The sequence below is a fragment of the Myotis davidii genome, unplaced genomic scaffold, assembly GCF_000327345.1.
Source record: "Myotis davidii unplaced genomic scaffold, ASM32734v1 scaffold9, whole genome shotgun sequence".
Taxonomy (NCBI): domain Eukaryota; kingdom Metazoa; phylum Chordata; class Mammalia; order Chiroptera; family Vespertilionidae; genus Myotis; species Myotis davidii.
In genome coordinates this window covers 1,108,737-1,122,163 of record NW_006299435.1, presented here as the reverse complement: position 1 = coordinate 1,122,163, position 13,427 = coordinate 1,108,737, and the positions used below count along the sequence as shown (strand labels likewise).

The following is a 13,427-nucleotide window of genomic DNA, read 5'->3' as shown; positions in this document are numbered from 1 at the left end:
AATGTGACAAAAGAGGCAAGAGCAAACAGTGGAGTCAAGACAGTCTCTTCAATAAATGGTATTGAAAAAACTGGATACATGCCAAAAAAAAGAAAGAAAAGGAAATAGACCACCAACTTACACCATACCCGAGAATAAGCTCAAAATGAATAAAAGACTTAAATTTAAGTCGTGAAACCACAAAAATCCTACAAGAAAACATAGGCAGCAAAATCTCAGACATCTCTCATAGCAATGTATTTGCCTATACATCTCCTAGGGCAATGGTCAGCAAACTGTGGCTCACGAGGCACATGTGGCTCTTTGGCCCCTTGAGTGTGGCTCTTCCTAAGCCTTAGGAGTATCCTAATTAAGTTAATAACAGTGTACCTACCTATATAGTTCAAGTTTAAAAAATTTGGCTCTCAAAATAAATTTCAATCGTTGTACTGTTGATATTTGGCTCTGTTGACTAATGAGTCTGCCGACCACTGGGCCCTAGCCTGTGCCCTCTCACAGTCTGGGACCCCTCAGGGGATGTCAGATAGTCGGTTTTGGCCTGATCCCCGCAGGCCCGATCCAGACAGGAAGGGAGCCCAATCCTGTGCTTTGAGTGTCTGTCCCCTGGTGGTCAGTGTACACCATAGCGACTGGTCACCTAGGCTTTTATATATATAGATTGTCAGAATTTGGAAGCTCTCTGAATGCTCCTCCTGGTTTTAGTCCCCTGCTTTCTCGTAGATGCAACTACTTACTTGACTTTTGTGTTAATCATCCTCATACTTTCCTTTCTAGTTTTACCACTTATATATGTATCCTTAACAGAGTTATTTCTCTTAGAAAAAAGTGAATAACCGGCACAAGCTTAGCTGTATAAGGAATGTAGGCAGTGAGAGTAAGCTGCTCAGTATTTTCTGCTTCTAAGCCAGCCGTGACTTACCTCCAACTCTCAGCAGTGATTGAAGCCACAATGTGTCTATGGGTGAAATGAGTGTCTTCAGCCCATCCAGACAGCAGTAACATATCTTGGTATAGGATTCTTTTTATCTATTGTCTTTGGGCACTTGGTGAACCTTTTCAGTATGAAAACTCATATTTTTCAGTTCTCTGAAATCTTATTTCATTGGTAATTTTCTCTCCATTTTTTTTGCTGCTCTCTCTCTCTCTGAAACTCTTATTACATGGCTATTGGACTCCCTGGTTCTCTCTTTTTTTTCTTCTTTTTTCTCCACTTGGGAAGGTTTTTGTTTCCTTTTAAGCATGCTTTTTATTTTTATTTTTTAAAATATATTTTTATTGATTTCAGAGAGAAAGGGAAAGAAAGAGAGAGAGGAACATCAGTGATGAAAGAGAATCATTGATCGGCTGCCTCCTGCACACCCCCTACTGGGGATTGAGCCCACAACCCAGCATGTCCCCCTGACTGGAATCAAACCCGGGACCCTTCAGTCCACAGGCCCATGCTCTATCCACGGAGCCAAACCGGCTAGGGCTAAGCATGCTTTTTAAAAATCTTTAAAAATTTTTTATTTATGTATAATTATAAATTTATGTAAATTTGTATAAATTTATGTATAATGTATAAATTTATGTAAAACGAATACTTATTTTTTAATGAGCTTTGTGGCTTTGTGTTTAATACCCATTTAGGCTGAAATGTTTTTTGAGAGATAAGAATAGTTATCTACATTGGATTAAAATTTCTCTATTTTGTTGTTTTTATTGTTTTAGGTGGTGCTTCCTACATTTATCCTAGAGAAGCGTTCCTTGCTGGAAATGTATGCAGACTTTATGTCTCATCCAGATCTATTTATAGCCATCAGTAATGGAGCCACACCCGAGGACAGGATGATTCGTTTTGTTGAGTACTACCTTACCTCGTTTCATGAAGGCCGTAAGGGAGCCATTGCTAAGAAACCGTACAATCCTATCATTGGAGAAACATTTCACTGTTCCTGGAAGATGCCAAAAAGCGAGGTAGCATCCAGTGTTACTAGCAACTCTTCCACCCAGGCAGTCACAAATCATGCTCCTCTATCAGACGAGGCTTTAAGCCAGGTCGGACCAGACTGCTATACAGTCAGATTTGTTGCTGAACAAGTTTCCCATCATCCTCCAGTATCAGGATTTTATGCAGAATGTGCAGAGAGGAAGATGTGTGTAAATGCGCATGTCTGGACTAAAAGCAAATTCTTAGGCATGTCGATAGGCGTGACGATGGTTGGAGAAGGTAAGTAGAAAAATTGTTCTCCAATTTTTAATATCAAACTATAATCTTAAATTTTGGGAATCTAGATGAATATTAATTATAAATTTGAAATGTTATGTGTACTACTTTTTTTTCCCGTTTCCTAGTATGTTCCAGAATGCTAGTGGGGTGATGGGGCGTATTTATGGAAAAATATAACTTCTTCTTTTACATCAGTTTTTCCTGATTTTAAATGTAAAATATATATATATTTTTTATTTTCTTTATTGATTTTTTTTTTACAGAGAGGAAGGGAGAGGGATAGAGAGTTAGAAACATCGATGAGAGAGGAACATCGGTCAGCTGCTTCCTGCACACTCCCTACTGGGGATGTGCCCCAACCAAGGTACATGCCCTTGACCGGAATCGAACCTGGGACCCTTGAGTCCGCAGGCTGACACTCTATCCACTGAGCCAAACCAGTTAGGGCTGTAAAATATTTTTATTGTAGAAAATTTGGAAAATTTAGAAGAGTATTAAGGAGAAAATAAAAGCATCTCTAATCTTTCCATTCAGAAATGAGTAAATTTAGCTAACATTTTGTATTTTTCTGTGTATGTTCATGCTTTTATTTTAGTTTTATAAACTTAGGAGTAATTCTCTCCATATAGTTTTCTGTCCCACTGTTTTTTACACTAAATACTAATTTTCCCATGTCACTGATAGTCCTTTAAAATATGTTTTCATTATTATAAAAAGCACTCAAGAAATAACTTGTAGGTAAATCTTCATGTTTTCTATTTCTTTTAAATATATTCACATTTGTAAGGAGATATTCACAGACTATTTTAAAATACATTGCCAAACTTTAATTCTACTTCAGCTAAAGATTATAAAAAAAATAATTAAGGAAATACAGTGTTTTTTGGCCAAGAATACAAAAAAAACAAAACAAAAAAAAAAACCTCCACAGAAATCATTGCAGAATTAATTCAAATACAGGGCAGGACAAAAGTAAGTTTACAGTTGTTTGTGTGGAAAATAATACAATGATAAATAATAATACAAGAGTAAACTCTTCTGCATACTCAAAATTGTAAAACCTACTTTTGTCCTACCCTGTATAAAGGCAGAAAAAAAACTACCATTTTAATGTTAAGGGAACACCACTGTTCATAGAATAATTTGTTCTGAATGTAAACTTAACAGTATGGGACATGATTAAATCTGTGACTCTAACATTTTGAGATTGTGTTATTGTAGCTGCAAAGAAAATACTTTATCCCCATTTCAGTTTTTCCTATACTATTTTTAACATCTGTTGTGAATCTAACCATTTTCCAGATAATGTTTCAAACTAAGCAAGAGTTTTGTAACCTTAGAAAATATTTTCTTAGTTTAAAAATAAAGTTTGCCACCTACAGCTTTTAACATTAGCCCTGAGCTCTTCATAAATACATTTTATTTTATAGATTAAAAAACTGAAGTCTAGATGATGGGATGTGTCTGGGTAATTCAGGGTAAGGAAGGCATCGCCAGAAGGAGGCATAGAACCTCATTCTTTGGCACATTCTTCCTGAGAACAGTTATCTTATCAGCTCATGTAACAGAAGGAAACTGGTAATGGTAGCCTGTCCCACTCCAAGAAAGGAAATACCTCAAGATATGAGGAAAAGCATTAATATCTTAACCATGCATTAATTGTGGAGGAGGTATATAATAGATAATTTTTTATTATTTAAGTCCTAATTAAGTATTCATGAATCGCCTTTTAGAAATTAAATTGTTATTGGTTACCCTCAAAAGAAAGTAAATTAAATCATAGAATGGGACTTATGACAATTCATTTTGCTCCTATAGCAGTTATGTTTTTTATTATTTTTTTAAATATATTTTTATTGATTTCAGAGAGAATGGGATAGGGAGAGATAGAAACATCAATGATGAGAGAGAATCGTTGATCGGCTGCCTCCCCATTAGAGATCGAGCCTGTAACCCAACCCCGCAAGTGCAGTGACTGGGAATCGAACCGTGACCTGGTTCAATCTCTGAGCCCCACCAGCCAGGCAGAAGTCATGTTTTTATTTAATAGTTGAGGAAAGTTCTGTTTATTAGATAAATGAAATTTTAAAATTCTTTGGATCTCAGTTGTTTCTACTAGTGTATTATCACATACATTTGAAACTGGGTATTTATTTCTTCAGATCTTAAATTCCACAGTGTATGCTACTTAGGTAAAATGAATTCTTAGAAATCAAAGATTATAAATCCAGTTTATAAGATCATATATTTTTAGAAAAGTAATAGAAATATATCTTTTCCAACTTTGAATTAATCAATTTATTATTAAACACGAAGTATACCCAAGTAAATTATGTCTTCTGACATCTCCCATTATATATAAATATAGCCAGAACCATATCTCCTATGAAATGGCTCGATAATTTTTTTTAATGTATTTTATTGATTTTTTACAGAGAGGAAGGGAGAGGGATAGTTAGAAGCATCAATGAGAGAGAAACATTGATCCGCTGCCTCCTGCACACCCCCTACCGGGGATGCACCCACAACCAAGGTACATGCCCTTGACCGGAATCGAACCTGGGACCCTTTAGTGCACAGGCCGACACTCTATCCACTGAGCAAAACCGGTTAGGGCAATAATTCTTGATTTATTGTTGCCCTTTATGAAAACTACTAAGGGTTCCCGGCCAGCGTGACTCAGTGGTTGAGCATCGACCTATGAACTAGGAGGTCACAGGTTCGATTCACGGTCAGGGCACATGCCCAGGTTGCGGACTCGATCCCCAGATCACCAGTATGGGTCATGCAGGAAGCAGCCGATCCATGGTTCTCTCTTATCATGGATGTTTCTCTCTCCCTCTCCCTTCCTCTCTGAAATCAGTAAAAATATCTTTTTTTAAAAAACTACTAAGGGCAATAAAAAAGAAGTTGGTGTTACTGCATGTAAAGTAGACTCTCAGTTTGTCTATTTGCTTATCCTAAAAATTAACTGTATTAAAATAGTTTGTAACTCTTGCCCTAATTTGTGAATATTAAGAACAGAGTACTTAATGAGCATTCATTAAGAGAGAGATACTGGAACAGTTCGGACTAGTGGTACATATCCAGTTCAGTAATTATTTTGATGGTAACTAGGTAATAAGCTAAAGTTGGTAATAGAGCTCAAGTCTTCTTAGAGTCTCTTAATTATTTAGTACTAGTGCCCTGGTGCACGGATCCGTGCACATTGAAAAGAGATTAATTAGAAAGTGCCCGGTGATACAGAACTGGGCGAGACAGGCCGGACACACCCTGGAGCCAACCTCCTTCAGTCCCTCCCCGGCCGGCCGCACCTGGTTTGGCGCTGGGGCTCAAAGGGCATCTGCGGAGTGAGCGGGGTCCCTCTGGCAGGTGGGGTCCCTTGGCCTGGCTTGCAGGGTTCAGCCAAAACCGGCTCTCCATCATCCCCCAAGGGGTCCTGGATTGCAAGAGGGCAGTTCTCAGATGATGCACCCCAGAACCAGGCTCCTTCCTCTCTGGTTCTGGGAATCAGGCTCCTTCCTCTCTGGTTCTGGTGCGTATCACCCAAAAACGACTGCTGCCTAGTCACCACAGCTCAGCAGCTCCTGCTTTGAGTGTCTGCCCCTGGTGGTCATTGCACATCATAGGTACTGGTCAGATAGTCCCTTAGCCTTTTATATATATAGATAGATTGATTAGTCATTAATTTAATTCCCTTTTTATATATTTTTTAAACTACCTTCAATATGGCATCAGTTAATATGTAAAAAGCCCATTTAGAGTAATTTTTTGGAAAACTACCACTTCTGTCTCTTGTAACTTTACCATAAATACTTCAGAATTTGGCAAACAGAATTTTGGTGACCATAGTTTTGTCATAAAATTTTATTTTTTTCTTAAAATACATAAAATAGAATGAAGAACACTTTTCATCATACCGTCTAAGATTAAGGCCTACGACTCCATAACATTAAACAAAGTTATTTCCAAACTGCTGAAAAAGTTGTTAATACTAAGTACTTTATGTAATTAGTAACGATCAGATCTTAGTATAATGCAGTATAGGATGGCCTTAAACTCTGACTTCAGGGTTTTTATTTTTAGGATCGTTAGAGGGAACTCTTGTACTATTTCCACTGAACATTTTCTGGTTTTATGACCCCACAGAAACAGGTCATAGTAGAAGTAACCTTATTCACTATTAGCAGGAATTGGTGTCAAATACAATTATAAATGAAGCCAGTTTCATCCAAAGCTAAATGAAAATTAAGCAAAATTATGTTTATTTACTAAACAGGAGAAAACATAATATGAATTCTTCATAGCTGTATTTTTACTATATTAACCACCTTCATGTTTTTACATTCAGGTATCCTTAGTCTATTGGAGCATGGAGAAGAGTATACATTTTCTCTACCTTGTGCATATGCCCGGTCAATTTTAACTGTTCCTTGGGTAGAACTGGGTGGCAAAGTCAGTGTCAACTGTGCAAAAACTGGTTATTCAGCCAGCATCACTTTTCATACTAAGCCATTTTATGGTGGCAAACTGCACCGGTAAGAACATTGTAATGATATTTGGCTCTTATTCTATCAGTTTGATCCTTTTCTTATAACTCCTTACTGTTTTTCTGCTTTGTTGTATGTGAAATGGGGTTGGATTTTTATTCATATTTATTTTTTAATATATTTCATCTTTCAAGGCATTCTGGAAATCATGACCTGGTTTAACAAATAGTGACAGATCTATCTACTCTTGTAAAATTTTCCTGGTTAAATAGCTAACAAGATGTAGAATAGAATTCATAACATGAATATGCAACTTCTGGCCCAATTTCTGCCTTTAAAAGGGATTCAAACTTGGATCCAGATCTCCGTGGAGGCAGCTATTGCTACAGGTTAGTGTAAAAATGCATCTAGCCATTAGAAATGGTTCAAGAGGTACAGTGAAGGAAGCCAGTGTCTTTAAGCACCAGTATTGAATTGTATCTTTAATTCCATCCAGGAATTGGCCAATTATGTATATTTTTTTCATGGCTTGTTGGTCTCTTTAGCACTAGTCCAGATCACCCAAACTATATGAGGACAAGCCTTCTGATAGGATCCTCAAAAGGAGACTGGCTCTTTCCTTAAGCTTTTTTAAAAAAAAAAAAAATATTTTTATTGATTTCAGAGAAGAAGTGAAAGATAGAAACATCAGTAATGAGAGAGAATTATTGTTCGGCTGTCCCCTGCATGCACCCCACTAGGGGTCAAGCCCGCAACCGGGGCATATGCCCTTGACCAGAATCGAACCCAGGACCCTTCAGTCCGCCAGCCGATGCTCTATCCACTGAGCCAAACCAGCTAGGGCTTTCCTTAAGCTTCTGATGTCTATTATGAGGTATTCCTGAAGAAGGGATAGTTTTCTTTTTCAACAAAGTTTTTATTGAAGAATAACACATATACAAAAGTATACAAGTTAATTTGACTTTGTGAGTATTTGAGCACTTTGATTTAGACGTGGAACATTACTGGCATTCCAGAGTCCTTCCTCCTGCCCTGTTACAGTTATACAGATATACACATACACACACACACTCTTTTTTTTTTTCTTTTTCACACACTCTTAAGTTAACCACTTACATTCTTCCCACGTAAGGTAGCCACTGTCTGATTTCTAACACTGTAGATGAGTTTTGCCTGTTTTTGAAGTCTATATAAATTAAATCATATACTCTGCGCTTTTTCATACCTGACTCATTTTGCTCAAATTATGTTTTTGAGATTCATTCATGTAAAGTCGTAGTTTATTCTCCTTACTGCCTTTTTTCTATTGTATGACTGCCACAATTTATAGTGCTGCTAGGTCAGTGTTTGGTGAACATATATATGAATTTCTGAGGTAGATATACAGGAGTGAAATTGCTGGTTGTAGGATATGAAGTTGAACTTCATTAGATATTGCCAGTTTCTTTTTTTGTTGATTTCAGAGAGAGGGAGGGGGAGAGTGAAATAGAAACATCAATGATGAGAGAGAATCATTGGTCAGCTGCCTCCTGCATGCCCCCTCCTGGGGATTGAGCCAGCAACCCGGGTATGTACCCTATAGGGAATCCATCCATCACCTCCTGGTTTGTGAGTCAGTGCTCAACCACTGAGCCACACCAGCTGGGCACTGCCAGTTTTTCTTAAGTGGGTATACCAAAATACTCTCCCTTCAATCCTGTATGAGACTTTTAGGTCCATGTAGCTATTTTACTTCTTTTTCATTGGATGAGTAGTATTCAACAATCTTAGAAGTGGAAAGAAAGACTAATTGGCTCCCAGGCATTGAATAAGCCTTTAATTTATGGATTCCAAAACACTGAAGCAGAGATTAAAAAAAAAAAAAATACAGATAACCCAAACAGAACCACTAGGCCTTGTCAGAACCCTTACAGAAGATGGTTCACACTTTGTTATATGTACTTCTACTTAGGCTCTATAGTAATCACAGGATTCAAACCTTAAAATTAGAAGGGACTTTGGAAGTCACTGGACTGACATTTACTAGGCACATAAATAGATCCCTTTGCGACACGCCTAACAACTGATTGTTCAGTAAGTGTTGGAACATTATCAGCACAGAAGTCAGTGGGCAGCCCATGCCATTTCAGACTCCCTTTACTTATATGAAGTTAGAGCTGAAATCTACATCTCTGTAACATGCTTAGCACTGGTGAAACCATTTTTCCAAAGTATAGAATTGAATAAAATGCTTAGGGGAAAACAAATACAGGGATAAATTTTCCAAACCCACCACTTTGTTTTGTTAATTCTCACCTGAGGGCATATTTTCCATTGATTTTTTTCTTTTTCTTTCTTCTTTTTTTTTTTTTTTTTTTTTTTAGAGAGAGAGAGAGAATGGAAGGGGGGAGGGAGGGAGAGAGAAAATAAAAACCACATCAATGTGAGAGAGACATATTGATTGATTCCCTACCACACTTGCCCTAACCGAGGTATGTGCCCTTGACCGGGAATTAAATCAGAGAGAGAAAAGGAGAGAAGAGAGAGACTGAGATTGAAATCCCACAGGACTTACCTATAAAAACATTTTTTAAAATGTTATTTATATACAAACTTATTCTCTTGATTGTTTTGTATTATTTTCCACAATATGGCTGTAAGCTTTTGACAGACTGGTACTGTTTGGGATCTACACAGTGCTTTCATTGCATCTATACAGTGCAGTGTATGTAGTATGTGATTTGTGTATTTTTCTTGGGAAATATGGTTAAGTGTGAATTTCTTCTTTGAGAGAGAGCCAGTCTACTGTATCAAATGATAACTTTCTCAATGATCCTTTGACCTACCATTGTTACTACTTAGATATGAAACCTTGGATTAGATTTTTTTGGAGCTTCATACAAGTGATATCCCCTTTCTCCTTTAGGAGGTTTGAAAATAGCTGTTTAAGCTTTCTTCGTGTTAAATAAACTGAGAGTTCCATTTACAAGCTTTTCTACATTGGTTCTGTGACTAGAAATCTCTCCAGGGAGAGAGCTTTTTATTTTTTTATCTGTTTTCCTTTTTTTCTGTTTTGGTTTTTTGTTAATCTTCACCCAAGGATATTTTTCCATTGATCTTTTGGAGAGAGTGGAAGACAGAGAGAAACATCTATATGAGAGAAACACATCAATTGGTTTCCTCCTTCACGCACCCCAACCAGGGCCCGGGCTGGGGAGGAGCCTCCAACCAAGGTACATGCCCTTGACCGGAATCAAACCCGGGACCCTTTGGTCTACAGGCCAACACTCTACCCACTGAGCCAAACCAGCTAGGGCCAGGAAGAGATCTTAATTAAGATCTTTAATGAATAGTTACTGAAGACTTTCCTTCTTTCATTATATTCAAAGTGTTCTCCAGTGTGAATTCTCAGATTATGTAAGTGTGGCTCAGTGAGTAAAGGGTTTCCCATATTTATTTCATTTAATCTTATGCCTGCTGTGTGAATTCTCTGGTACTCAACAAGAGATTTTCTCCTGTGAAAGACTTTTCCGCATTTATTGTGTGTATAGGATTTTTCCCCAATATGAGTTGTCTTGTCTTGTGTACACTGAGGAAGGACAGAACTCCAGCTAAAGCCTCTTCCAGTTGATTACAGAGATGGAATTTTTTATATATATTTAGTCTTTTTAAATATTTTATTGATTTTTTACAGAGAGGAAGGGAGAGAGAGATAGACAGTTAGAAATATCGATGAGAGAGAAACATCGATTAGCTGCCTCCTGCACATCTACCGGGGATGTGCCCGCAACCCAGGTACATGCCCTTGGCCGGAATCGAACCCGGGACCTTTCAGTCCACAGGCCAATGCTCTCTCCACTGAGCCAAACTGGTTTCGGCTATATATATTTATTTTTATTGATTTCAGAGAGGAAGGGAGAGACAAAGAGAGATAGAAACATCGATGATAGAATCATTGATCGGCTGCTTCCTACATACCCCACACTGGGGATTGACCCCACAACCCAGACACGTGCCCTGACCAGGAATCGAACCATGACCTCCTGGTTCATAGATTGACACTGAACCAAGCTGGCCGGGCAATATGTGTGACTCTTCTCCCCTTCCCCAGTTCTCTTCATGCTGCCCCTGCTGTGGATCTGTACTAAGCAGCAAGGATCCCATGTAACCCAGCATGCATGAACAGGGACCTAGGGCTTGTTATTTGTCAAGTGGAAAGGCTTGTGAGGGAGATAAGATAACTTGAGAAATTGTGCTGTGACAGTAAAAGAGAGATCAGGTGAGGAATGGATTATTGTTCTTCGGTTCTCAGAATATAGTTCTGGGTATGTGTGGACGGAGAAGGGAAGAGATAAAGTATTCAATGTCATCGCCTCATGTTCTGTTTGGTTAGAGATAAATTTTCAAGGGCGGGAACAATGTTGGCAAGTGGGATCAAAGAGGAAATATGGATATCACAAGAAACATTCAGTCAGGCAAAACCCCTAGCAATGTAATTACTTTTGTTCAGATGCTTTGAAGTATATATAACCCAGAGTTCCCACCCCTGCTGTAATCAGATGACTTTTAGTCATAGTGTTCTTTGTGTCCTCCGAGCTATAGTTATGCCTACTTTGATTTTGAATGTTTGGTGGTTTCCTCTTGGATTCCAAACCTGTGTAAACCTTGATCTTTAAAATCTGGTTCACGGATTGTTTGCTTATTGTCTCCTACACCCCTGCCTTGAGCTCTGAGTTTGTAGACCGTTGACTTCTCTTGATAAAGAACTATGGACTCCCTGAGTCCAACGTGTCCTTCTGATGCCTCGGCTCTTGGCTTGTAACTGAAAAAGGCTACTTAGGATTCGTGAGCTTCACCTTCAGGCTTTGGCCTTTTGGATTCCCTTGTGAATTCAGATAAACCATAATCTGTCACACTGATTAGACCCTAACCTACCACTGTTCTCTGAGTTCTGAATGTCTATCTAACCTGACCCTGTTGTTATTTGTGTCCATTGGTGAACATAAAATACTTCATTAAAAATAATTAGACCTGTTCCTATTCCTTCATTTGTACTGCATCCTATCTGTTGATAAACCAGCCAGATAACTAAATCTTTATTAATCTTTCAACAGTTTTAGTGTTTGAGTTCTGAGTTCTGTGTTGGTAATAGTTTTTGTATACTAGTGCTGTTTTAATTTTTCTATTTTGTTTGTCAAGAGAATTTTTAAATTTTAATATAACTCTTCTGTTTTTCTACCTCTTTTTTAAAAATAAATTTTTATTGGTTTCAGAGAGGAAGGGAGAGGGAAAAAGAGCTAGAAACATCAATGATGAGAGAGAATCATTGATTGGCTGCCTCCTGCACACCCCCTACTGGGGATCGAGCCCATAACCTGGGCATATGCCCTTGACCGTAATCGAACCCAGGACCCTTCAGTCCACAGGCTGACACTCTGTCCACTGAGTCACGCCAGCTAGGGCTGTCTTTCTAGCTCTTACTGATTTTTCTGGTTTCTATATTTAATTTAAAATTAGGCTTATGTGATTTTATACAGAATTGATATAGCCAGCACTTCAAAATAGAGACTCTAAACTTTTACATAAATAGGACTAGTTTTTAAAAAGTTAATTAGGTTATTTAATATAACATTTTCCAACTGTGATAAAAAAGTTAATATTTTTCGTATTCCTATTTAGTTTTAATATTATAATAGTTTTGTTTGTAGCAAGCATTTTTAAAGATCACACTTGGTGATTACTTATGATAATTAAGTCTCAAAGATTCCCAATGTTCTATCTAAAGATTAAAGTTGATGTTATTTGAAAAAATTACTATGAAGCTAACATGGATTTACAGAGTGACTTTGGCACTGACATTGAAGTGAGCTGTATAACTAATTAATTTAAAGAATTCCCAGAGTATGTTCTTGGGTTTCAGAATCTGAAGAAAAAGCACAATATCAGTTTATTATAGCAAATCTTTTTTTCTGCCTGCTTCTAGGGTTACCGGTGAAGTAAAGCACAATAGTAGCAACACTGTGGTGTGCAAAGTGCAAGGGGAATGGAATAGTGTTCTTGAGTTCACTTACAGCAATGGAGAGACAAAGAATGTGGACTTGACTAAATTGGCAGTGACGAAGAAAAGAGTAAGACCTCTGGAGCAGCAGGACCCATTTGAATCCAGGTATGTCATCTGTGCCGCCACCCAGCAAAGAGTCAGAAACTCTGGATCTTAATCTAAGCCTTTTTACTTATGATCTTGGACAAGTCACTTCACCAGTTTGCATCAGTTTCCTTATCTGTAAATTCAGAGAGTTTGGTCTGATCGGATGCTCTTAAACCCCTTACCAGCTATGGCATTATATGATACATAGTCACATTTTAGTAAAAGTCAAAAATTGCTAAACTGGGCAAAATATTAACATTTAACAGAAAGTATTACTACTATCCTTACCATAGAAACTCTTACACATCTACACTAACAAAAGAGAAACCTGTTAATTGGCGTACGACCGCTACCCTTTTCATTGGCTAATCAGGGCGATATGCAAATTAACTGCCAACAAAGATGGCGGTTAATTTGAATATGTAGGCACAATGCAGGGAGGTGAAAGGGAAAGCAGGAAGAAGCCATCTGCCACTGACAGTGATCAGAAACCAAGGGGGGAGCTAAGAGCTGGGGGGCAGGGCAAAGGCGGCCCTGGGCTGCCTTTGCCCTGCCCCCCAGCCATGATTGGAGAATCAGGAGTTTTTGCCTCCCTGGCCCG

The 13,427-nt window shown here is 38.1% G+C and overlaps 1 protein-coding gene across 2 annotated transcripts in view; it reads left to right on the top strand.

The window, feature by feature from the left end:
• The window catches only part of OSBPL11 (oxysterol binding protein like 11), a 99,538-nt gene that overhangs the window by 74,859 nt on the left and 11,252 nt on the right, over window positions 1–13,427 (top strand). The window contains exons 9-11 of one of the 2 annotated variants that reach the window (XM_006775007.2): window positions 1,711–2,209; window positions 6,561–6,747; window positions 12,662–12,844. In XM_006775007.2, coding sequence (XP_006775070.1) covers window positions 1,711–2,209; window positions 6,561–6,747; window positions 12,662–12,844 — 869 coding nt within the window. Of the gene's footprint in view, window positions 1–1,710; window positions 2,210–6,560; window positions 6,748–6,893; window positions 7,067–12,661; window positions 12,845–13,427 lie in introns of those variants that run through there. The other variant, XM_015571322.1, reaches the window with a different exon arrangement.